At 45.9% G+C, this 26,757-nt stretch overlaps 1 protein-coding gene across 1 annotated transcript in view; it reads left to right on the top strand.

Moving 5' to 3' along the window:
• Window positions 1-26,757, top strand: part of LOC144769149 (uncharacterized) — a 1,798,260-nt gene that overhangs the window by 1,730,173 nt on the left and 41,330 nt on the right. Inside the window, exon 25 of the mRNA XM_078653155.1 lies at window positions 8,671-8,948. Within this exon, the coding sequence (XP_078509281.1) occupies window positions 8,671-8,948 (278 nt within the window). The remainder of the gene's footprint in view (window positions 1-8,670; window positions 8,949-26,757) is intronic.

The raw sequence follows: 26,757 nt of genomic DNA, 5'->3' as shown, positions 1-26,757 counted from the left end.
TTTCTTGTACCCTCTCCTTAAAAAGCGTCCTGTTATGTCTTTCATATTTGCTTCAAAATCACAATCCATAGAACAGTTACGCCTGGCTCTTACTAATTCACCATATGGTATTGTCTTCAGTTGGTTATTTGGATGACAGCTTTTGGCGTGAAGCACTGCGTTACAACTAGTCGGTTTCCTATACATACGACTTCTCAGATGACCTTCTGCCACAAATAATTCAATGTCTAGAAATGTGATTCTCTCAAAATCATACTCTGTATGTAATGACTAGATCCATATTCGGAATATATGTGAGAATGATTTCCCTTTCCAAACTAGCTTCTCCTATTTCTCTTCAATGAATAATTCAGATGTAAATGACCGTGCGAGGCGGAATGCTAGTATGCTTGGCGCTGCGCTAGCAAACTTACTGTAACCAGTATCAAGCAACCTAATAAATAGTAAACAGATACATAGACCGACTTAAAATGGCGGACAGATTAATGAAATAACAAGTGTACAGTTCCGATACTAGCAAGACAGATATGAGGGATCAATTTCGTTCATTACGTGATTATGCGCGAGAATTAATAGAGATGGTAATGTAGACACATCTCAAATTACCTCCTGATGAATGTATATCATTGAACTTTACCGAAAAATAGACCGTTTCAAGATGGCGGACTCGAATATGTCATTGCGAGTAAACTGTTTAATTTGATTGAATGATAATCATACTAACGAATAGAGATAAAAAATCACGTATATATTAATAAACATAGCTGATGCGTGACATTAAAAGTAGAAAGATCAAATAAAAGTAAAATTGGAACTGAGGTGTTAATGATAAATTTACTAAATTATTTTGTATAGGTCGAATATTACTAATAAAACTCGCGCAATCTGCAATAGTTGTTATATGTAAATATGACATGCAACAAACCACTAATATCATACTGAATACGAACCAGTTACGGTTATACCAAAATGGCGCTTCGCGCCTTCTTCATACAAAAGACGGGAATAGCAAGATGGCGCCGCAATAGGACGCTGACACGGAGATACGCGATCCTACGCGATGTACACTAGATGAGAAGGTGAGAATTGTAGATAATAAGATTTGATAATATCTAAATGTTAGGCTAGTAAAAGGAACGGATTCATAACTGATAGTTGCTTAATATTGTTTCAGGCGATGGTTACTCCCACCTGCCAACATTATATTTGAGACATGAGAATTTCTACTGAAATTGGTAAGAAAGTGGACGCAAGTCCATGGCTGTTAATATCTTGTCGATGTGAACTTAGAAACATAGTGGTAACTAACGTATATTTTTAAATGTTATATGTAGATGGAATATAACGCAAAAGAATTTGGATTACGTGTGTGTTTGCGGGCGTACTGCCAAGACATATAGGTATGAAGCCTGAAACACGGTCATGATCTCTGATTGATTCTAACCTTCACAATAATAACTGTTAGTGACTTTGAGATGAGAGGAATCTTTACACTCCTAAATAATACTGAAAACGGGTGATTCTATGCTATTTCTTGGTGGTGAGTTGAAAAACTATAACTTTTATTTCGACTACAGCACGGTTTTGGCTTGGGGAGGATTTCCTTCTTTTTCCCTAAGGTACATTAATTATAAAACATATTTTATCTAACCTTGAAATTGTGGATAGTACAATAATGGTTATTGTATTTTGTTTGGGTTGCAGCCCTGAGGAAGTTAAAGGTCAGATTGGACCAAACGAAACACGTGTTGGCTGCACTTTGGCTGTACTATTTGATTTGATGGAAATTTAGAAGATTGAAATTCAATGAAGGAGACAATTGAATTATGAAAAAAGAATAAACAGAACTTTACTACTTGAAAAAGTATTGGTGGACTCTTGAGTGCTCAATGAAAATAGTTGATTGATCATTTAAATACTCATTGATATCGGAAGCTTGGGGGTAACTCTAGCCGTGTATAGCTGCGTGTAGTAATCTGTAAAGCAATTGAGTATTGCTGGTGTGTCATACACTCGGGTATTGCTAGCATCCCTAATTTCGGTGATGTGTGCCGTAGTGTGTGCAGGTCTAATTTTGTATGCCAAAGCCCTGCCAGGTCTGCCACCTTCACAATAGCTACGTGCCACATATTTACGCGAAAGATATTTGACTTCGTCCGCAGCAAAATCATTATATGTATCAATCTGCTTCCGTATGCCTGCCAATAGTGTGTCGGAAGGCTGTAGCTCATAACTGCGTTCAAGAGCCCGGATAGTCCTCTCAGTATTTTCCAATTGGCGCTGTATATCACGCAGTATGCCCGCATGGGCACCTATACAGTGGCCACGAACCGTGACCTTAAAGGCTTCCCATAGGGTTCGTGTACTTTGAACTGGGCCAGTATTAGTCTAAAAAAAATTCAAGATTGCCTGCCGCAGGACCTCCCGGAACACCTGATCTTGTAGCGCCGAGGGTCTCAACCACCATGTGAAGTGTCTCGGTGTATGTGTCGGGATATTTAATTTAAGTAGGACCGGTGCATGGTCTGAGAGGGTTTTAGGCATGTGTGATACCCCAACAGCCCATGTGCAAATGTCTTGAGTGACTAACCAGTAGTCCAGTCTGGACCATGTAAGGTGCGTCGCTGAAAATCAGGTACCCTCCCTTGTAGTAGGGTTCCTCTGCCTCCATATGTCCACCAGGTTCCAGTCAGACATCCCATCTTGCAGGACTTTAGCCCACCGCTTACCATACCGGTCTATGCCAGATGATCTGTCTATGGCAGGGTCTAGGCATGTATTGAAGTCTCCTACCCAGATTACCGTGTCAGGTTGCAGTTCCCTCAGCACCGACCAAAGTTGGGCATAGAAAACGGGGTCATCCGTATTCGGACCATAGACATTCACTATAGTTAATGTGGTGCCCCCGTAGTTCCCTTGTAATATGACATAGCGTCCGTGGTCGTCTCGTATAGATTTAATGTGTGTAAATGGTACGGACCGTTTCACCCAGATTAGGACCCCTCTGGCATATGATGAATAGGAGGATGCTAGTCGAAATGAGGCCCACCTATTACCTATGTGTTGTTCACAACTGTCAGTGAGATGAGTTTCCTGCAAGCAGGCCACGTCAATTTTGTGTCGATCTAAATATGTCAGTATTTTGCGTATTTTTTGTGGGTTGTGTAGGCCCTTCACACTCCACGAGAGAAGAGAGAGCGGCCTGCAGTCCTTTAAAGTATCACCCCTAGCGTGCAGCATAAGCATGGACTGGACCTACTAGGGGCATCTCGTGGCCCCTCTTTGTTGTGTCCTTGGACATGTCAGTCACGAGTAGTACAATTATCCGTCTGCCGGTCAGAATTTTCTGTTTCCCCATTACTACCCCTTCCCACTGCACCACCTCCAACTCGTCGGAGACATCTCCCACTCCAACCATCGTACCTCCCCGTTGATAAATCAAACAAAAACAAAGGAAAAAAACTAATACAAGTAACTGTGCGGTGCTCGCGTGAGGGTCGGAGCTGCCCACCCATTACTTTTATCCAGGGTTACATGAGTCTGAGCCCACTGCTAGTTACTCTCATCCAGTCCCCACATATCTATGTCTTATCACTTATATAAGACCCCATGGCAACAGTAGTTAACTCCAGAATTAGGCCTCCAGTGGCCCCAGCATATCAGGAGGTACAGACAGGCCCCCCAACATATTAAACAAATGTCCACTTATCTGGATGCGATGTCAGCTACGTGTGTATGCTCATATCACCAATGTCCAATGTCTTGAAAGTTAAAGATATCACTCAAGAGAACAAATGTCTAGTGCCGTTGCTACAGGCTCGGAACAGGGCTATTCCACATCAGACAGGATCGGCTGCTCTCCCTGTTCGCTGCGTGGCGATCTTCTCCGCACGCCCATTTTTGCTTTCTGTTTTAGGAATTTCTGCACCTCCACCGTATCATTGAAGATCCGAGTTTTGCCCTCCACCGTAACCTTGAGTCTTGCCGGGTACACCAATGCATAGGGGATGTTGAATTCACGCAATTTCTGATTCACATCCATGAATTTTTTCCGTGCTTCTTGTACCGCTGAGGTGAAGTCTGGGTATAGCGACAGATCCATCCCCTCGTGGGTGAGCTTACCAAGTTCCCTGGCCTTCCGCAGTGCTGCATCGCGGTCTCTATCGTTGAGTATCTTGGCTATAATAGGCCGCGGCCTGGACCCAGCAGGCGGCCTCTGGCCAGTGACCTGTGCGCCCTTTCGACTATAAACACATCAGAGAAGGTGTCTCGGCCCAACAAGGTAATCAGCAGTTTCTCGACGTACTGCTCCATTGGGCCTGTGTTGGTGGTTTCCGAAACACCCATCAGGCGGATATTGCATCTTCTAGATCTGGCTTCTAAGTCCTCTGCCTTCGCCGCCATGGTCGCCAGCTGCTTCTCCATCCATTTTTATTTGGGGTCCATTTGCGTCTGAGAGTCCTCGGCCTCCGAAATCCTTCGTTCCGCCATGTCTATACGTTCAGTGTGTTCCGACATACGATCTACCATGTAGGTCAGAGAGTCGATTTTACCATCAATGTTCGTGAGGGAGGTCTGTATAGTGTGGAACATGGATTGTATGGCGTCACCTGTTATCCCACTGACCTCCGACGTCGTGAGCGGGGAAGGGGTCCGTGACTCCGTGGCATTATCTGGTTGTTTCTTCGTCTGCTCGAAGGATAATTTCGACTGGTTGCGGTTTGGTTTCCCCATGGTGGAGCCTCTTCAAACTACAGTAGCTGCAGGGAAAGTGGTCAGTCCTCGGGTGGCACCGGGAGGGCAGCGCGTCGCCTCAATCTAGCGCCTTAGTCCCCACCAGGCCGACCCGTCAGCACATCTTGAGCGTATCGCCAATCCGGGATGGAAAAAACACCGCTGTAGGGCAGCGTATCGTGTCGCGCTGTCGCCACTAGATTTATGTCCGGGCAGTCTTCCGTCTCACTGGCGCACAGGTGGCTGTAACGGTGGGCCTTAAACGATGTGCGGCAGGCCCCAAAAGTGTTTTGTGAAAGTTGCGGGGTTGGTGAATATATAATGGGGCTACTTTCTAATTATGTCTAGACCACAAGTTCTGGTGTGTCACAGTCGCACTCCGCCGCATCACCAGGAGCAATGAAAGAGAGGGGTGCTCGGTTATGCTGAAAGGTGGCCTCTAGCAGACTCACTTCATTCCGCCGTGCAGATGAGGGTCCGTCTTCATACCACCCTCCAGGCACTTGTATGGCCCTTCGTCTCCAACCGGGCCCAGGCGGCGGCCTTGCTGTCTCCTCGAGTCGCCATTAACCCCGCGTGGCCCCAGCTCTCCAGCAGCCCAGGAAGGGCAGGGGGGGCACGGCACACTCACCGCAGCATCAGGCCCAGCAGGGGCTAGTGCAGGTCTCCAGAACCACAGGGGCCGAAGTCGATCGTCCGTCGCCGCTGCGGTTATTTTTCCCTGCTCAGGAGCCTCGTCTCACCCCTTCAGGTCCTCCCGGGCAGCCGCGCCATATGGCCGCACCCGCGATCTCAGCCACAGGGGACCGGGCCTTCCGGCAGTCCGGCCCCCGTGCGTAGCCTGCGTTGGGGCCTTGCTCGTACGCGAGAACGAGGTCTCCGCCCCACGGCAGCAGCACCAGGCCCGCGGATTCAAGCCGATGTCGCTGTGTGGCGGGGCCACGGCTGATGGCAAAACCCCCGTTGGTTAGCGCCCGGATATCCTTGGTTACCAGTCAGGGGGAGCAGCGTTGGTGGGGATGAGGATGCAGGATAGTTTGCAGGATTATATGGGCTCAGGCGAGGAGCTCGCTCAGAGTGCGGCCATCTCGCTTGCTGGCTAGTTCCGCCCCCCCCGTACCAGATGTTAAAGGCCCTGAACCCTAGTTATAGATATGAGCCGCAGGAGAGTGCCTATAAGGAGGGAGAGGGCCTTTTTCAACCGGTACAGCCAAAGCAGAAGGGCTATAAGGCTATTAGTACATTACACCCACTAAGGTCAGAATGTCTTCAGTTAAAAAGGGAGGAACGTGAAGACAAGCATTGGAATGTTGGAGCTAGGGGCTTATACCAGCTATTATAAGACCGGAGCTACCCCATTGTCTTCAGTGGATCCCTCAGCATTCGAAATGTTCTCATATAGCTTTATAGCCTGCCGTAGTGGGCTATACGGACCAGTAAAGGCCTGCTCCACCGTTAAAACCTGAACTAAAGGCGAGGGCCTTTAAAAACGGAGTGGGCCATTAATGACCGGTATAACCCAGCTACAGTGGGCTATAAAACTATTAGAACATTCAGCCCTATGAGGGCAGAATGTTCTAATTAAAAAACACAAAGGCCTCTCAGAGCCCGAAGGGGATGAAATTCCCCTCGAACTCCAAAACCTTTGTTTCACAGCTCTTGCTGTGAGCATTCTACGGCTAACAGCACTCGCAGGGCCACAGCTGTTAACTATTGAACAATCACAGCAAGAGCTGTGAAAGGGGACTGCAGTCAGGCCCTGGTTCTCCTAAGCTTGGCTGAACTGCTTTTTGTAGTTAAGCCACGCCAGGGAGACCCAGGAGCTGAGCAGCATTTAACACTCCCTGCTTCTGAAGCCGTAGTGGCACTGAGCTACAGGAGGAGAGAAGGGTAAAAGCTGCACGTGTCCTTCTGCACACCTCTGCCTTTAATTTTCCTCTGCTTAAATAATATATTTTCAAGAAGCAGGGAAAAGAGAAATGCAGATTCTATGTACTAGTGCCATGTAAATTTGAGAGCAGAGGGCCTATGCCAGTTAATATAGGCTGCTGCTGCTCCATTGCCTACAAAGGTGCTCTCAACATCCCAATGTTCTAATATACATTATGAGCTGATCCAACTTATTACACACCCTCTGAATCAACATTTTTTTAATGATGCTTACATTTTTTGTTTTCTTCCGATATTTTAAAAATTATGACCTTTTACGTTTTATTACCTTAGAATATTTTGTATTCCTATGAATTTTAAATATGATCTTTAATGCACTGTATTGTTGATCTTTTTTGAGATCCAAACTAATTTATTGAATAAACTCTAAAACTTGCAAGCCACAACACTAGTACCAGGACTGAGCTGACTGAAGAGGAACAGGAATTTAAGTGAGGATGGCTAGAAGTAAGGAAGAGCAGTTGTTAAAACATAGAAACAGTAGAGTAAACTTTATGAGTTTTGGAAATATTGAACGTATTTTGTGAATGGTGCAGAGCTGGAGGTAACAGTTGTGTGAGACAGTATACATGACAGTATACATGCATTGAGAGAAAAGCAGGGAGTGGTCAATGATAACTGCAAGATTTTTGTCTGATTGTGACAGGCGATGTTTAGTAAGGAGGTGGTAAGAAGACAGCGAGTGAAAAGGGGGCCGTAATAAAATAAAAGAGACATTACTAAATAGTTGCATGGTGATGTGATGTGATCAGATATTTGCTAGCCGAAGTAAAATTAGTGATAGTTTCCAAGGATTACTGATGGGGATAATAACCAGGGAAGTGCAGAACCAGAGAGATCAAAGAACGAAAGAGAAGCAAGGAGTAGAGGGGCTGGTCAATCCTGGTAATAGATTGAGATAAAGTAAGGCAGGACAGAATGAGGAGAGTGGGCTGTAGACATGCTGGGTCAATGTGAGCTGATTCTAACACAACAAGAGTATTTTTATTGGAGAGAGGAGGCTGAAATGCAGATTAAATAGACAAAGGAAGACATGAGTGCATAGATGCAATAGTGGTTTATGTATGCCATAGATAAGGGTGAGATGGGACAGCAGTTGGAAGGGATGTAATAGTCAAGAGACGGTTATCTAAATAACAGAAAAATCTATGCATATTTGAAAGAGTTAGGGGGTGAGTTTGAAGAAAGAGATAGACTAAAGATGGCAGTTTAGGTGAGCAAGAAGAAGCAAAATTGAGGCATTTAGCAGGCTGAAGGCCAGTAGGTGGCTCTTCAAAGCCTGCTCAAAATTAAGACTGAAATAAGTGTGAATAAGCTGGAGTTGGGCTGAAGATATTGTAACAGAACCAGAGAAAATACAGCTTGCAGAGGTTATTTTATATGTCACATAGTTGGTGAATCCAGCTTAGAAACAAAGGAGAACTTTGGAGAAACGATAAGGCGAGGAGGTGCTAAGACAAAAAAAACTAGTGAAAGTTAGCTGCCAGGTAAAGGGGAAGGGGTAGAGTTGTATTTGCCGGTTGATAACAGCATTATTTAGAAAGGCGCTAGTTGTTATCTGAGTTAATGAGAGAGAAGTGGTGTGGCATCCAAGGTGCTCAGTTTAGCTGAAGATGCAATGAGTTGAGGCCTTCAGTGTGGAGTTTTTAAGGATGGTTTGAACAATTATAGAGGGTGTGGTATCTAAGAAAAAGAGAGATTGTTTCAGAAAGAAGCGTACATGCACTGCAGTGAAAAAGGTAAGAAACAAAGCCGAAGGTTTGATAAATGGTAAGTGACTGGAAAGGTACAATAAAATAATCCAGAGTGAAATCCTGGACAAAGTTGGATTTTTGAGATGGGAGAGTGCAAGGTTCAAACCGTGATGCAGGGCAGAAAGTGTAGATATGCAGAGCTGTCATCAAGAGTTGAAAGATGTCTGACATTCAAGTAGTAATGGGAGTAGTAAGAACCTCAAACTCATGTTGCATTGACCTCTCTTCTCAGTTTCAGAGATTATCCCTACTATCTCAGTGTCTTCTTGGGTGCACACTATCTTTCACTGTGGAACTCGCACCAGGTGTACTCCAGTGTTCAGCTGATCTTCTTAAACAACTATTTCAACGGTGGCTCCAGGTCACCTGGGGATCTCGCCCTGCTGCAGTTGTCGACCCCTGTGGGTTTTACCGACTACATCCTTCCGATCTGCCTGCCGGCTCCGGAGGTCCAGTTCCCCAGCGGAATGAACTGTTGGGCCACTGGCTGGGGGGATATCAGCAACGGAGGTGAGACTGAAGGAAGTGTGATGAAATGCAATGTATGTGGGTGGGAGATGGGAAATGTGGGAAAACTGCAAAACTGACTCAAAGCATATAATTAACACTGCATCATTGCTGGTGATGGCGCGAGATTACCGGTTCGGGATATGTTCTAATACCATACTTACCTGGGCCCATAAACATACACACCTTAAACCGGTAATCTATTTTCCCTGCCTCTCAGTGGTTTTATATTTTATACCTGAACATCATAACTTACCAATTCCTTGTCACTTTACTTATTTTAATCACTTAGGTGATTGGATCTGGCTGTTAGAATAATAGGTAGCATAACAATTCACCTTATCATAAAATAACCACAGACTCAGGGAAGTTTTAAATACGTTATCTATGCAATATCTTGTGAGTCAAGTACCAATACAGAGCGATTAAAGACTTTTCAAGTAGAAAAATAACGATCAAAGAAAAAATCTTTGGAGAATTAGCTAAATTACTTTTAGACATTGGTACCTGGGAAGGGCGAGAAAAGGAAACTATACAAGGACATACCACACAGATTTATATTTACCAAGAATGGTGCAAGGACCAACCCCTGGCCAAGGGCTGGAAAGAAAGGGCTCCCTACTAAACAGGAGCCAACAAGACAGGACAGGCAACCTCAGCTAAGTGCAATGCCAGCGTCACACCCGTCTCTGCAGCTACTCTCGTTCCCCTTCTCTAGGACAGAGTCTTCTCCTTCAGCAAAACTCTCGATTCTTCTTTCAGAGTGCTCGACCAGCCCTCTGAGGTCTGTGGCATCCACGATTCTTCTTCAGCATATGTTGGGTCAGTGAAAGGTCTGTCACAAGTCGGACAATCTAACTGACTAAGCCTATCCTAGTTATACCATTTCCAGGGCATGTACCACCCCCCAATGTTGGAAATGTGTGTATTCCCTTTATTTGATTGGTCAGAAAGATGGGGAGAGGTCATCACACCATACCAGTATGAGGTCATTTTCCTTTATTTTAATTAAGCTAGATTCCCGCCCATAATTTTACTTTCCCATGTTTTTATTCCGCCCAGCATTATTTCATTTTGTTTCATATACAATGTATAACATTTTATTTTACTTTATTCCTTTCTCCGGGTTCGGAGGTGAGGTTCCTAGGTGCATCGCTGGTACCATGGGACTTTGGAGGGTTTCAATGTAAATGAATTCAAGGGTTTCAAGTTTCAATGCCCGTGCACCACTAATCCAAGATGGAAAATACAGACACTCTTCAGGCCCAAATACGAGCTATAAAGTCAAAGAGAGAGACATTAGAATACAAAAATAAATGAATGCACTGTATACCACTTATTTCTACTCTAACCCCATTACTTTATTTTTACGATTGCATTAATAATTAGGAAGACACACAAGGTTTAGTTTAAGCAAAAGCATATGCCTTAGCATGTGAAGTTTGAAGCAGCCATCTTAGATGCTACTGCGCAGCTGCAAAGAGTTCCCACCAAAAGCAAAGACGTCATACTACGTAGATGCAGTAGACGCATGCGCAGAAGAGTTCCCGCGTTTTCGGCAGCCATTTTAAGACACTCGGGTTACTTGTTAGTAAAGCACATAGATAAGCTTCCCTTAGGTACTGAAATGTTTTGTGGTGCAATTATTAGTACTTACAAAACATGTTGGTTAATAAGTTATATGTTATTTCGAGAGGGCTGAATCCAAGCAAGTTTCTTTTACATATGAAACCTTTCTCCATCACTGGTAAGATATTTATATTTTAGCTAAGCTAAAAAACCCTGTACAAGTCAGTGACCCCCACTGTGTAGTTGTCCTCTCTTATTGGGCAGACTCGTGTCCTGCAACAAAAGGGAGGATTTTAAGTGGAAGTTCTCTGAACAGCACATGCACCAGGGTTCATGTTAAATTAAAACTGTCTTCTTATTACTGCAATGACTGGATTCTGAAGCTTGGAATCAATTCTACATCAGTGGAAACTCAACTCATGGAGGGAGTTCAGAGATGAAAGTAGCAAAGTAGAAATCTAGGAGCATATTTATGAGACTCGGGCAGCACAAATCACAAATTCATATCTATGAGGCCACGCAAAGCCACAATGCGTGGATTTGAATGGCCTCATAGATATGGAGTAAGGCAAGACAGCGCAAATCGCTGCGTTGCATTACTCTGTGCTCAGGAGGTGTTCCATGCAGATTAAGGTGTGTTTTCACATGCAACACCCATGGATTTTGACACATCCACAGGTTTACGGGAGCATGCAAATCTGGGGAGGTGCCAAAATCTTAAACCTCTTCAGGTAAGGCGAATTGAGAAGAAATATCTTTATTTCTCCTCATTTTTTTCCTCTGTCTATGTGTGTTGCATTCTGCAGCACACAGAAAGAAGAAAATGCCTCTTAGGATTGTTTTTGTGCAGGAAGGTGCTGCTTCCTGCACAAAAACAATCCTGCATGCAACACAGGCACCCTTGCACTGTGGTGCAAGGGTGCCTGCGTAGACACTAGGCTGTTGAAACGGCACCAGCGCAGGGTGAAAGGACAGAAATGCACCTTATTGCATAAATGCAGTGCATTCCTGCCCTTTCACTTTGACATAGGACAGCACAGCAAGCTGACTTGCTGCACTGTCCTACGCCAAACCCCCATGAATGAGTGCCCTAGTTTCATTACCGCTGTAAAATAAGTGTACAGAAACCAGGCAGTGACGTTGTAATGAAGGTGTGCACTGACATCCACATGGGTGCTTTGCAAAACTATGCCTGTGAACTGTTATCTGAAATATGAAGCTGTAGCAGCTTTTCCACTTTTAAGGAATACAAGATCTTATAGCATTAAGGGCAAACTGTTGGGGCCTAATTATGTTATTACAGGATTTATTGCACTTGATAAAATCTGATACCTTTGGGTTCAGAATTCCATAAATTCTGCCTATTCTGAGCATTGCCATTAAAAATAGGGCATAAGATGATGATTTCAGCTTTTAATGCACCATAATCTGAATTGCCCTGTATTTAGCAGTCATTTGCCCTCAGTAAATTGTGGGCAAGAAGAGTTTTCTATAAAACTCAGAATTTTAGCATGTGTGGTAACAAGACTTTGCCCACAAACCAACACTTAACAGTATCATTCCATAAGTTAAACTAGAACAAGCACCGTTTCCTGGAAGAGACAGTCCGATGAAGCAGAATGCGTATTTGGTGACAAACTTAAATCTTGTATCAGGTTAAAACGCAATATCAGTTAATTTCACTAGCTTAATCCTCACAGTTTAGAAAGGTTTGTTCTGAAAACGAAGTAGGCAAAGCCAAACATAGTAAGAGGAGTTCTGAGACCAACATTCACTATATACAAAAAGTAATGTAATAACTTATATACCCCACTTGTATTTCAGTTTCGTTTTTAACCATGGGCGTAGTTGCTCTACGCGTAGCTATGCAAAGTGCACTTTGCACTACGCAAGCTATGCGTAGCTACGTGGACTGCGTAGGGCGGTAGGGAAAATGCTGTTTGCACTGATTGCTCAGTGCCGGATGCTTGTCTGCACTGTGCAATCATTGCAAACGGCATCTTGCGCAGTGCAAGCGGTCGTTTTCTGCCGCTCAAGTAGATTTGTACTCAAGTGGCAGCTTTCTCAACGCGGACTGGTACTTTCTCATCGCGAGCGGTTGCGAGCAGACGCGACCACTAGCAATGAGAAACCTGACCTCCCCGCGCTGAGAATCTTGCCGGGAGGTATATTTTCCACGCTCGTTTTCTGCAACTTGATGTTGCTGATCGCGAACGAGGAAAAAGTCTCGCCGGGATGTTGATTTTGCTAGCTCGCGGTCGCCAACGTGACGTTGATTACCGCGAGCAAGCAAAAAATGCCCTCTATGCGTTTTTGCACAGTGCTACGTGCAATTTGCGTAGCACGTAGTAGCTCAAACTACGCAAACTACGTGAGCATAGCATAGTCCTATGCCCAGGGTTAATAGTTTTGTAACAGTAAGGCTGGGTTCAGACAGTTTAAGGTGTGCTGTCAATCCCACTGTCCTGTGTAAGATTGCACTAGTATGTAGAGAATACCAGTCATTGGCACAACAAGAAACCAGGGCCATGATCCTGTCCCACCAACACCTTGTGTACGACACTAGGGATAAAGCGGGGCGGCTGTCAGCCTGGCTGGGTCGGATGGCAGCTGAGGCTAGATGGGTTACGAGATCATAGGAGAAGATGGGGACACCCTTACCGCACCCAAGACATTGCAAACAGTTTTCAAGATATTATGCAGCCTACTATAAGGTGCAGCCTTTAGCAGATGCTACCCAAATAGAGAAATACGTGGAAGTCACGGTCCCCACTTTGTTGGGAGATGAAAGGCATACTCTAGAGGGAGAGGTTGTATTATCAGAAGTCTTAACCGCCATTAGTCAATTAAAGACTGGGAAAACCCCAGGCCCTAATGGTTTATAGGCTGAAAGTTTTAAAAAAGAACTCTGGGATCCTTGGTCCACACCCACTTAAGATGTTTGGTGAAGCTACAGAAACTCTCTCTTTGGACCTCCGTAGTGCCACTATTGTAGTGATTCACAAACCAGGTAGTCCAGAGATGCAATGCAGCTCTTACTGACTGATATTCCTCTTTAACACTGAGATCAAAATACTAGCCACTATATTGACTAACAGACTGATAACAGTCATCAGTGATCTAATACATCTAGATCAATTGGGCTTCATGCCAAAAAGGTCTACTAGATTTAATCTCCACCAATTATACAACTGGATTGAGGCAGTCCGACATAGGAAAGACCCCCCCATATAATCCTGTTATTTGATGCTGTACATTAGCCCTTCCTGAGGCAAGTATTGATAACGTTTGGGTATGGCCCCAATTTGACTAGATTGACATACTCTATAACAATCCGGTTGCTAGAGTTAGAGTGAATAATGAGAAGTCTACTGAAATACCCATAGAGTGGGGCACAAGACAAGGATGCCCACTACCACCCCTTTATTTAGCCCTAATATTAAAGACCCTGGCAATCATAGTCAGGTCCCACCCGAGCGTAGAGGGATTTATACTAGCGGAGGAAGACCTAAGTGGTGAACAAATATTGTTATGTGCAGACCATATCCTTCTATATGTATCCAGACTAACTGTGTCACTCCAGGCCATATTCCTGATATTTGACAGTTATGGGCCACATGCAGCTTGCCAAATTATTTGGGACAAGTCCAGTCTATACCATGCGGGTGGTCCCCTTAACGAACAGAGCTGTCCAGGAAAGCTGTGTATTGACAGGCGGGGATTTAAATATTTGGGTATCTACGTGATCTCTAACATTAAAATTAGTTTGGATTACAATATTCATAGGGTAAGTCATGATTTTCATGAGGACGTAGAAAGATGGAAAACACTGCCATTAATATTGGGACAGGTGGCTTTGTACAAGATGGTGTCACTCCCAAAATTCCTATATGTCTTTCAAAACACCTATTGTAAGATGCCCGATGATGTGTTTACTAGGATCGATAGTGAAACCCGAACACTATTTTGGAATGGGAGACATCCTAGGGTGGCACTGGGAACACTACAAAGGAACCAATATAACAAGGTTATTTACCTCCCCAACATCTGGGCCTATTATTGGGATGCACACTTAATTGTGGTCACCGACTGGGGATACCAACCCAACCTGTGCGCTAGAGAGGACCCAATTTCGAGTGAGTTTGTATCTACATTACATATACGCAGGGGTGGTGGGTGACATTTGAAAGTGGTGGGGCGCAAAGTGATTTGCATACAGCACCGTAGCGAGCGAGCGCAGCGAGCGAGCCCGAATCCCAAATTGGCGGTTTGGGGGGATAACCCCCCCCCAAGAAAATTTTGAAATAAAAGAAGAAAAATCGTGCATTTTCATGCAAATTTGAGAAAGCAGGAAGGTTAATAAAGCAATTGTGAAAGTGCAGTTATTACATTAATAGATGGCATAACATAGGTAGCTGCTTATTCAGTATAACCACAGAGCTTCATACATTCCGTCCTATTATGCTCCGACTGAATCCTGTCACCAGGCCAACTGGCTCACTTTCAAGAACAGGACCGTATTCAAACCACTTACATGGACATACAAATCAGCAAATGACATGGCATTCAACCTACTCTCTGACACCCTACCATGCTACACACCAACTCGGAACTTTAGATTCACCAATCACAACTTTCAAATCAGCAAATGACACGGCTCGCATGACCCTCTCTGACACTCTACCTGGTCTACCATACTACACACCAGATCAGAACCTTAGATCCACCAATCACAATCTTCAAACAACACCAAAGCCACCATGTTTGCCTCCTAGTTCTGGGACTTTTACATCTCTGTCCTTCTACACTGAAACTCCACATCACCCAATATGTGGCCCATCCAATCTCTGCAGGAATTTCAGATGGCATTGAAAAGACATGTGCTTCAAGGAAAAAGCACAGCGGCATGGCGGATGTCGACAATGGCATTTAAAGAACGTGCAATACAAAATAACGTTATATGGGCAAACATTTTTGTTGTTGTCCCCAAACATGTTTTATTAAGTAAATAGAACACTATGAGCGATATGTACAGGAGAGCTGCATAATTGTGACCAATTGACTACAATCAACAATCAAGGGGAGAGGATGTAGCCTTATGGCTAGAGCGGTCTGCTTCAAAGCTGGGTAACCTGGTTAGAGTCTCAGCAACAACACTGTACATCCTGTGATTCAGGGCAAATCACTTAATCTCACCGTGCCTACCAATAAAAAAATTAAGGTGTTCATCTATAACGAAACTGGTGCTCATGTAAAGCGCTCTGATACCCGATGACTCAGGTCTAGTTCGCGCTATATAAAACTCAAAAAAGAAAAAATCTGAACTTCAAGGACTGCTTAGCCATACAATATGACTATTCAATGATCAAATTATACAGGTCCTACACACTGTCACTGCGAGGAACCTATGAAGCAATGACTGATGACTCATATGCCTTCCCCATAGGCCTATACACCCAGGAAGCAGCACGTGACTCTTGCTGTAGCTACTCTGCGAGTCACTGTTGTGGAATGCTCAAGAGGAACTGACCCTTTTCTAAGCGGAACAGCTTTGAAAAGCCGGAAAGAGAATGAGCTTTACTCTGTAATGCTAGGAGTGTTGTCTTTATATCTTTGGCACCTCACCTGTTCTAGGGCCCTCCAGTACGCATGCTTGAGCCTGGAACTTCCCATTATCAGAATAAGTGAGTGGATGTGGTTGTCTGCTTGTTGGTCTCTGGTGTTTGTGGCTGTGTGCATGTGTGAGTATGGTTGAGTTTACATGTGCTGGTGTTTGTGGCTGTTTGCATGTGTGAGCAGGTTTGCGTTTACATGTGATGGTGTTTTTGGGTGTTTGCATTTGTGAGTATGTTTGAGTTTACATGTGTTTGGGAAAAGAATTACAATCAATGCAATGAACTCCCCACTGTATTTATGTCCTGAGTAATTTGCCACAGCCTCCTGTGCACTGAGATATCTACACAACAATATTAACCTCCTCCCTGCAGCTAGGCAACATGCAGAAATGCAATTTCATAAAAACTCATACTTCCAGGCCTTGGGGATAGCATTTATACCAGATAAAAGCCAGCCACTCTGTTTCTATTAATGTCAGATTTCTGCATCCGTTATCTCTCTAGAGAAACCATGACCAAGGCTGAGAGGTAAAGTGGGCGTAAAATTAGACTGTATATTTGCTTTTGAAGTGAGATGAAATCCAAATATTGGCAAAGCAAATGTGTTTGACTTTTATAGTCAATACAGATACACACCATCCAAGCACATGTTGACTCGACATAGATGATATATGCATGTAAACATCCATGCACTCTCAGACTAACACACCTACAGTACCACATGCATACATGCCATCGGGCAGACCCCCATGCCGACAGAACAACAGACCCCAGGCAAACAGAACAAGAGACCCCCACACACACAGAACAACAGACCCCCATGCACACAGAACAACGGACCCCCAGGCACACAGAACAACAGACCCCCAGGCACACAGAACAACAGACCCCCAGGCACACAGAACAACAGACCCCCATGCACACAGAACAACAGACCCCCATGCACACAGAACAGACCACCCCTGGCACACAGTACAACCGCCCCCTGGCACACAGAACAACAGACCACCCCAGGCATACAGAACAACCGGCCCCCAGGCCCCAGGCACACAGAACAACAGACCCCCAGGCACACAGAACAACAGATCCCCAGGCACACAGAACAACAGACCCCCATGCACACAGAACAGACCACCCCTGGCACACAGAACAACCGGCCCCCTGGCACACAGAACAGACCACCCCAGGCACACAGAACAACCGGCCCCCAGGCACACAGAACAACAGACCGCCCCAGGCACACAGAACAAGAAACCCCCAGGAACACAGAACAAGAGACCCCCAGGAACACAGAACAGACCCCCCCACACACACACACAGAACAACACACCCCCATACACACAGAACAACAGACCCCCAGGCCCACAGAACAACAGACCCCCAGGCACACAGAACAACAGACCCCCATGCACACAGAACAACAGACCCCCAGGCACACAGACCAACAGACCCCCAGGCACACAGACCAACAGACCCCCAGGCACCAAGTTCCCTATTCCTATTGAGCAGTCACGCGTCTGGTTCTTTTCTTAATTAAAAGTGACGGAGTCATCTGTGGAGAAGCTGTGGCCGTGTCAAGACTATTCAAGGAATGCTCCTTCTCTGGGTGCGCATGCCTCATACCACGATACTCTGCTTCACTCTGCCAATCTCAATCTATAGACAGAAAATGTAGTTTTGTTGTTGTAAACCATATTTTTTTTCTGTTGAAAGTTTTTATCCAGGGTCCTAACGTGCCATTCCAAAGTAACTCTTAGGCCTTTAGATCTCTGGCACATCTAAGTGATGAATAGGACAACTGTAGGAGAGAGGGCGCCCAGAGAAATAAACTGGCAGTGATTTTAGAGGAACAGCAACGTTGCCTCTGGGCTGAGGAAACAATCATAAAGGCACAGAAAAGACAGTCACACGACTAATATTCCTCGGTGTGCTGTAACAAGGGAATTTCCATAACCCTTTGCACTGCCAGAAGGTGTTTTTTACTAGAGACCTCCCCCAACAAGAATTTACAGAATACAATTCCCAACTCACTTTACTTTAGCTGCTGAATAAGAAACCTTGTGTAAAAAAAAAGTCATTTTTTTCTCACTTTAAAGATTGGTTGTCATGGCGGATCCTATTTTTCGTGCAATGCTGTTTTTTTTTCTGGCAGTTCAAGATCAAACAAGCGACTGACTGCAAAACATGCATAATATTTCTAACACTAGCATTTCACTAGTCCGCCCCTAATAATAGCTCCTCATACACAGAAAGTACTGTTCATGCACATCTTGCATATTCCCGAGCAAAAAATAAATTTGTGCCTCCTCCACCTTTCAACCAAAATGACTTCACATGCCAACCGAGGTTTCGATTACGTTTCAAACGCGGCTAAGTGGCAAAATTAGGCATTTTAGTGCACTGTGCAAATACGCCTTTCCTGGACCTGCACTGGACCCCCTCTGACATAGCCGCCGGCTCTGCGTTGAAAGCGCCAGGAGACTTCTTTTATTAGTGAGACTTTAGGTTTGCGCAGCCATCCAGGGATGCTGCTGAAATAGCTGCTGTCTCTTAAGAAAGCTGGCGCAGCCTTCTAATAAGAGTCATTTCCGCCACTTCACCTTGAGCCCGACATTGGCTGTCAGCCGGAGACCATATTATTTCAGGCTCAGTAGACCCTCCCAAGAGACTGCCTTTACTCGGCTCACATTTGTGTCACACACAGCTTTAGTGTATGTCTATTGTGTGTTTTTCATCTCTCTGATACGGACATAAAAAGGGAAGGAAAGGGCTTCATTACACATATCAATGCCAGTCATGATGAACGAACTCTCCGCCCCCCCCTCACCCGGCAGTACCCCTCCCTCAAAGAAGCGGCCTGAGGCCCTGATTGACGTCACGGTCATTTACCTAGCTTCTCCCAGGTGACTGCTCGGCTTTTCTTCTGGCGCTTAATGGCACACGTGTGATCTTCGCTCTCTGTGCAGATGCAGCACCGCCACCGAGTTACTCTTTCTTTTTTTTTTTTTCTTTTTTTTTTAAGGTTTAGAATGAAAGATCAGTGAATTTATTATGCTAAGTTTCTGATTGATATGTATGCCCTACACATGTCTGTGGTTCCCATTTTGAACTCAGTTGTCCTCCCTAACAATAATCTTCAGTTTTGTGTTGAATGGGCATACCAATCAATGATGTCTCATGGGCACTCCAATAAGTCTTACAGCTACTACCTGTCCAGCTGACACTCAACATTGGAATGTATCCTCGTCTCACTGCAAGAAGCTCGCATCAATGTTAGCCGAACACACAATGTCCATGGGTGGCTGATCAAATAGCCCAATGTACTGTTCATAGAAATGATACGTATTGCATACTAAGAGCCCCAGGGCGGTGACCAGTCTGTCATCTCTGGATCACATTCCCAGCACCGCTAGTCAGCAGCACTGTGCAAAACCCAATATAGCTGCAATGTCAGCAGAGCCTGGCAGCCACCCTGCTGTCCTGCCTCTTTCCGTCTTTCTGAACAGACCTGGCCTTTAAAAATGGAACTGGCTTCACGGGGCATATCAGACTCAGACATTTGATGGAGCTCCAAAAATGAAACCTAGTCGACTTAGTATGTTACGAACTGCAATGCAGTCTTTGTATCCATTGAAAGGAATTTTAGCTCAAGATTAAGTCATTCAGATGGGAGTTAAAATAATAAATTAAAAAAGAGCCTTGGAATGAGCAAGGAACAAGCATTGGATGATACAAGAAACTACTACTAGAGGTATAAATCACCCCCAAAGGCATCACACACCCTGTAGGAATCACCCTAGAAATTACATCTATGACAAGCCTCCAAAAGATTCCTTCACTCCGCTAGAGGAGCTGCCTACAAAAGCTCAAGGACAAACTGCATTTCACGTGTGTGATACATGCTCACTGGGTTGGAGCTATGAATGCAAAACACAGTGCTACCACAATAGTATCTTTTTTCAATGGGAGTGATCACTGCACCACCCTCCATACAATACAGACAGCGGATTGTCACAGATTTAAGAAAGGACAACCCTGCTTCTTACCAGAATACCGCAGCTTCAACATTACCGTCGCATAAATAGATCTATGGCTGAACATCTCCATACACCAATGGAAACAACGATCACCGGCTCCACAGAACTACTGCGGATTCTCCCTGCCTCTTATGCAGAAATCAGAAAAATAAATATACAAAGGAGCAGAGAGGTGAAAATGGCGGATATCCGGTGGGAAGAGGAGCCGTCTAATAGGTTTTCATTTGATTTGTTCACCCACTGACTGTTTTATTCATTCCAAAAGCTTTAGAATTCATTCCAATGCATTGGGAATGGACAGTGAGATGAAAACAAAAACAGCACACAGAAAACACAGCATCATACCGAGTTACTCTAACAAGCGTTTTATGTAAAGAATCACAGAGGCCGAGGGCACTCACGGACTCACCGTCTTTCTTTGGCATCGTAAACTTTTGACAACTTCTGCCAGCGGCTCCTGCTGCTCCTCTCGCAGCCCCTCCAGAGAGTCAGGGACAACTGGCACTGGGGGGTTACGGGGGGGGGGGGGGGTCCACACACCTGGCCTGGGGGTCTCTCGTAGGGGTCTGCTGACTGCTTCTGCTTGCTTCTCCTCCTGGCTCCTGCCCGGGGTCGCGCCACTCTGCCCCCGCCCACCCACGCGCGGCATCCAATAATGGATGTCGCGCGGTGGACCAGCCAATCCTGGCGCTGCAAGCAGCGCCAGGATTGGCTAGGGGGGCTCACTGACGGCTCGCCCTGTGTCACCTTTGAAAAGCCGTCCAGCTTACACAAACACCCCCCTGGTCACTCTCTATGGGGGAACACTAATGCGCATGCTCGAGGTAGTTTCTGCCCCCCTGTCACTTGCGCGCTAGAAGATACCTTGGCTGGCTGGCTGGCTGGCTGGCTGGCTGCTGCTGCAGCTGAGTGAGTGCGTCACGTGGACTGTCACTCAAGCTGCACAGCAGTCCAGACCAGCCCCCCCCCCTGCACTCCCGAATAACTCTGGTGCTTCCCAGATTCCCGGCGGCGCTCGCGCTCGGCGATTAATTTTTTCACAGTGTGTGTGTTTATTTTATTGCAGCTGCAGCAGCGTACATGGAGCGTCCATGGGGCTTGTGGGGCTACGCCCCTACGCCCCAATGGATGCACCGCTGCTGCATACACGGGGTTTGGGGTCACGTAGCTTGTTGACCGTGACTCAGGTGACCATCGCTGTGTGGAAAGGTTAGTGAAATGGAACAAGAGATTGTCACCGGTGATGCCCCTGTGGATAGGAACACAATTAAAAGAATCTGGAAGGTTGAAGGGCTTTAGGAAGTGCGACATAGTTGGCATCTCCAAATTGGGAGAACCTATTGAAGAGGGTACACTGCTTCCCTTAGGCCACCTGCAGAGGGAATACCATCTACACAATGCCCAGAGGGGAGGTTTCTTCAAGGGCAGTTATCTGAGAATGCAATATCATGAACCTCTAGGACTATCCTACATAACATCCCTGATACCCTGACCGAACTGAAAGAAACCAAGAAAGAAGAGGTGGGTGAACTAAAATCCATAGACTGGAGGGTGGCCCTGATGCACCTAAGAGAGGTGGCAATCAAATCCCGCCTGCGACTTATTCAATTTAAAGTCCTCCACAGAGTGTACTATGCTAGGGCCCACCTTCATACATTTGGTAGGGCTGTTACGCCCAACTGCTTGACATGTGGCGATGTGGCAGGATCCTTCATACACACAATATGTCCATGCCCAGAGATCAGTTAATACTAGCACAATATAGTGGAGAAACTAAATAAGGTACTGGGTCTCAACCTACCGATGGACCTCATATTCGTCCTATTATGTGTACCCACAAGAGTAGACGTACCCAGGAGTAAACTCGTTTTTGGCAACCTGGGCTTGGTAGTAGCAAAACAAGACATTGCATGCTATTGGGGAACCCTGAGCTGCCTACCCTCAGGGATTGGAAGTTGGTAATTGTAGGAGGGTAGGATCCTTTTAGCATGTTACCCCACTTTTTGCCTGGTGTTGCTGTGTTTTTGACTGGTCTGACTGGGATCCTATTGATCAGGAACTCAGTCACAGTGCTTTCTCCCTAAATTTGACTATGGTAAGTACTTTGGTACATTCCCAAGTGGCTACTGGTGTACCCTTATAAGCCCCTAGTATATGGTACTGAGGTACCCAAGACATGGGTACACCAGGGGTCTCCCATGGGCTGCAGCATATATTATGCCTATATTATGCCACCCATGAGGGACCACTCAAACTGTGACTCCAGGCCTGCCATTGCAGCCTGTGAGATTTGGTGCTTGCACCTCTCACTACACATATGTTTCCTTATATCTGAGGTCACTGCACTTAAAACCTATAAGGCACCCCTATGGCAGGCTCTTCAGTCCTGAGGACAGGGTGCTTGGTTATAAGTGTGAGGGTGGCCCTGCATGAGCAGGACACCCCTACAAACCCAGGAGTCGATTCTCTAGGATTTGTAAGTGGTCAGCTATTTTAATACACATAGTGAACATCAGTCATTTTTAGATGTCTAATTATATATTGGCTGCACCGAAAACAGTCATGTGTGGTATCAAACTCAGTATTGAAAGAGCGTGAAGAGGAGTGAGGTGCCCTACGTAATACAGAACATATCCTATTCTTGAATAACTAGTAGTAAAGAGGGAAAACCATCTCCTAGAAACATCCCGCAGCCAAGGTCTTGAATTACAAATTGAGCCATCATAAGCTTAACGCGATGAGATTGGAGTGAACGTTAACATCGTTACATGGGGGTAGAGACACCAATTTGAAAAACAAGTACTCGCCAGGAGCAAATTGTTGATCCTTTACAAAAAGCCCTTCTCTGAAGAAGGCACAGTGAGGGTTTTCGTGGAATATCATCCCGATACAGCTAGAGAGAAAAAGAAACAAACTGCAATCTATGTAAAGATATCCTCTTAAAACAAAGAGAAGGAATTTATTGATTCAGAAAGGTGACCCCAAAGAATCACTGTCCTGAAGAAGGTGTCTCCACATCTATTGGCTCTAAACACCGAAACGCGTCGACGCACTGGTTTTATGTATAGAATCCAAACAAAGCCTAGGAGTCCTCAGATAATCAGAAAGTGTGGTACTCTAGGTCTTATACAAAAGATAGAGGGCTATTGGATCTCAGCAAGGTTTAACAAGAGCATTAGAACTGCTTACCAAAGGGGGAACTAGGATCAATTTTTGTCTTATTTTGGAAATGTTTTTTCGTAAATGTTTTCTGTAATGAATTTGATGGACACATTGTTTTTATATTATGTATTGTATTTTATAATGTTGTGTTGATGTACATGCTTTCAGGAATATTTCTGAAATTTTAAAAACAGATACAAAAGATCATATCTTTTTAATAAAAAATATTGTAAACGTTACATTTTAGTTGGCAAATATATTTGGGAGTAACCCTAAGGCTCTATCATACATTGGTATGAAAGAATGATGTAAACAAGAATATATTGCGGTTTCTAGGGATTTCCCTTTCTGGATTTATTTGTCTTGAGTACCCTGTTCCCTGGAACAAGTGGGGTCTTCTCTCTTTTATTGACATACTCCAGTTTGAGCCAGTTCATTGAGCCCTTGGCTGGTGCTCTGGCACCAAATTGGACAAACTAGGACATGGGAGTATCCTCCCTCTGTCCAGCACCTCCCCTGGAAGGGACCCAGAGTCTGTCCAACCCTTTCCCTAGGGTACTTAAGGGCTTACTTGTGGCTGGCTCTCCAGATTCGTCATGGGAACAGACTCAATCCTGAAACTACGTCACTCTTATACCGTCTGAACATTTCGACTTCATTCAACTTTGCCAGTAACCAAGACTGCATCCAGGAAGACTCCTGCTGCTCTTGTTCTCGTCATTCTGAAAGTCTTTCTTCATCACCTGTGGGCATCAAGGACACCCGAAGTAATATCACCTGGAGTGAAGGAGTCACTCCCCTGTATTTGTAGACACCACAAGGAAGCTGACCATTCAGCTTCTCCTGTCGTCCCATGGACTTCAAAATGCCCAGCAACACAGTGGGTGGTTCTGCAACTCTCTCAGGCCTGATCTGTCCTCTCAGCAAGTTTGAGGCTAGTATCCCTCGTTGGAACCGCTGGAACACTGCGTCGACTTGCCGTTGTAAAGGCTTGTTTGCTTTGCACTCCAGAGATCTTCGGGTTACAAGAAGCTCCAGCCTCCAGCATCGTATCTTACCATGATCTTTGTCCTCACCGCATCCTCTGCACTGTTGGCCTGCATCTTTGATGAGCTGCTCGAGGTCCTCGTGCGACTCCTGTGCCGCTGGCCAGTGGGTCCTCTGGAGGGTCTTATGTGGCTTCAGTGGGCTCTACTGCTTGCTCAGGCCTGCTCTGACTCTCCTCCACTTGGTGAGTCCCGTGGACCTTGCTGGTCCCAACCCTGCACCTTCTTTGTTTGCCATTTCTGTTGCTGCTGCCAAGCTTTTTTGGGGTTCCTGCCAGACACAGACCCCCCTGGTTCTTGACTCCCAACGTAGGACAGCTAGTGAACGGCTCTTGGTCTTCCACGTCGTCGCCTGGTCTCCACATCTACACCGACAAGGGCACCGTCACCTCTCCTGAAGTATCGAACATCAGTGGGTATTGCTTCCGTGCCTCCTGGTCACCTCCAAGTGGCATAGATTCTGTCCCATCTGCTTGCAGGATCTTCACGTCTATAATCCACCCATGGATTCCACCGGACACTTTCAAAGACTCCTCCAGCTGTATCTTCCCTGAAGTCCTCCATTGTGGTCTACAGCGGTTTCCGATGTCACTTCGCACCTATGCACCTCACTTCCCTGGTGTAGGTATCCTGGTTCCTGGGGTATCCACAGGTGAGGTGACTTTCCAACCTTCTGTCTTCCAATGGGTTGCTTCAGGGTCCACTGGGAAGGGTCCTTCTTCTTTGAAACTGCCACAGCATCATTCCCATTGACTTGCATTGAGTAAGCGGCTGTGTTTCCTCTCTGCACACAGCCTCTGTGGTGTTCCTGAGTACTTACCTTGGGAGGTTCCTTGCATCCACAGCTCTTCTAAGTCCATTGGTCCAAGTTCTGACTTCGGTAGCAGTTTCCATTCCACTTATTTAGTATATGGTCTGGTCTCCCCCACTGGAGACTGCTGTGTTTGTGTGCCACTTACCTGCATAGAGTTGAAGTATTAACGTGTATTGTGTGTTGATATCTCCAGTTGGAGATATACCAATGTGTTAGTGAGTGTGTATAATAAATATATATATTTTTGTAAGTGCAATGGCCAAATCCCAGGCTCCATCTGTTTATTTTGAGACCAATAATTACTCTAGGGAGGAGGAGCCAAGCCTGCAACCATGATGGCCGCGTAGGCTCTCGGCTCCGCCGACCTTCTTGCTTTGTTCCTACATCCTGCAATTTATCCTGCACTCGAGCCGTGTTTTTGTGATGGCGAAATGATTCTGCTCTCTTTGGAGTGTCTCCGGGATTCCTACCAGCTGTAACACCGGCGAAATGTCCTCACCTCTTCCCCGGCCTTTAATGTCCACGAGGCCGGGTCTTTGAGTGTTGGGGTCGGCCAGCCCCTGCTGCAACAACAACGGCCATCGAATACGGGGAGGAGTCGGCCGGCCGGAGTGTGTCTACTGCACTGCTCTTCCCTTGCCGCAGCTATCCAGCTTACCCGGCGGTTCCGTGTGCCCGAGAGACATCACAGATCCAGGGGATTACATTGTATCTATTCTCCGCCCGTGAACTGCCCGGACAACTTTTTCATCTTTCCCAAGCTATTGCGACATTTTGAGCACCACGTACTCGGCGCTTGGCACTGAAGGCTCCGTATCGTTATTGTGGGCCCAGGTGACTGCTGACGCCGCATCAACGCCACCGATCGTAAGATATGGAGTCTGCTACTCCTGTGCTCCTGACTCGATCGTACTCTGGTGAGTGGCAGCGGAGTGATCAATTGTACGCATGGGAAGACACCGGTCGGGCTCGAGAGTCGCTACCTGCCGGTGAGCCTCGAATGAGGAGGAATGCTGGAGCCTATGCTCTTGGGGCAGCGCCGGGGATCGGTGATGTTCTGGTTGCTTTAGGTGCTTTGCGGGCTGCACTGGATTGTAGCGCCCAGGACCTGGGGAGCCGACTGGACGCCATCACTCCCTCTGTGTGCTTTGTCGCACGTGATTGTTCTCGAGTGCGGGACACTGCGCCACACCCTGCACTTGACTGCGGTGTACTGCTTACCCCCGGGGATACGGAGTTGTCGGGGGACCAGGATCTCGAGACTGCCATGGGGCTGACTGATCTTGTTGGGAAGAGGTCTGGTGTTCGTGGACTTGTGCAGTGGTTGGAGAAGCGGCTCCGGACACCGTGTCCGGCAACTCATGTGTGGTTTGATGGGGTGGCTCTCCCTCTTCTCCTGGAACTGGTGTTACTGGACTGGTCTATTGACTTTGGGGGATTAATGCTGCGCGTGGATCCTTCCCACATCGTCTTTGATCACACACTATTGTTTTTGGCTGACTTTGATGGGCAGCTTAACGTATTATCATGGCCATTCCGTTCGCCTACTCCATCTACAATGGCGGCTGG

This window comes from Lissotriton helveticus, chromosome 7, assembly GCF_964261635.1.
Source record: "Lissotriton helveticus chromosome 7, aLisHel1.1, whole genome shotgun sequence".
Lineage (NCBI taxonomy): Eukaryota > Metazoa > Chordata > Amphibia > Caudata > Salamandridae > Lissotriton > Lissotriton helveticus.
This window is presented reverse-complemented; position numbering and strand designations above follow the sequence as displayed.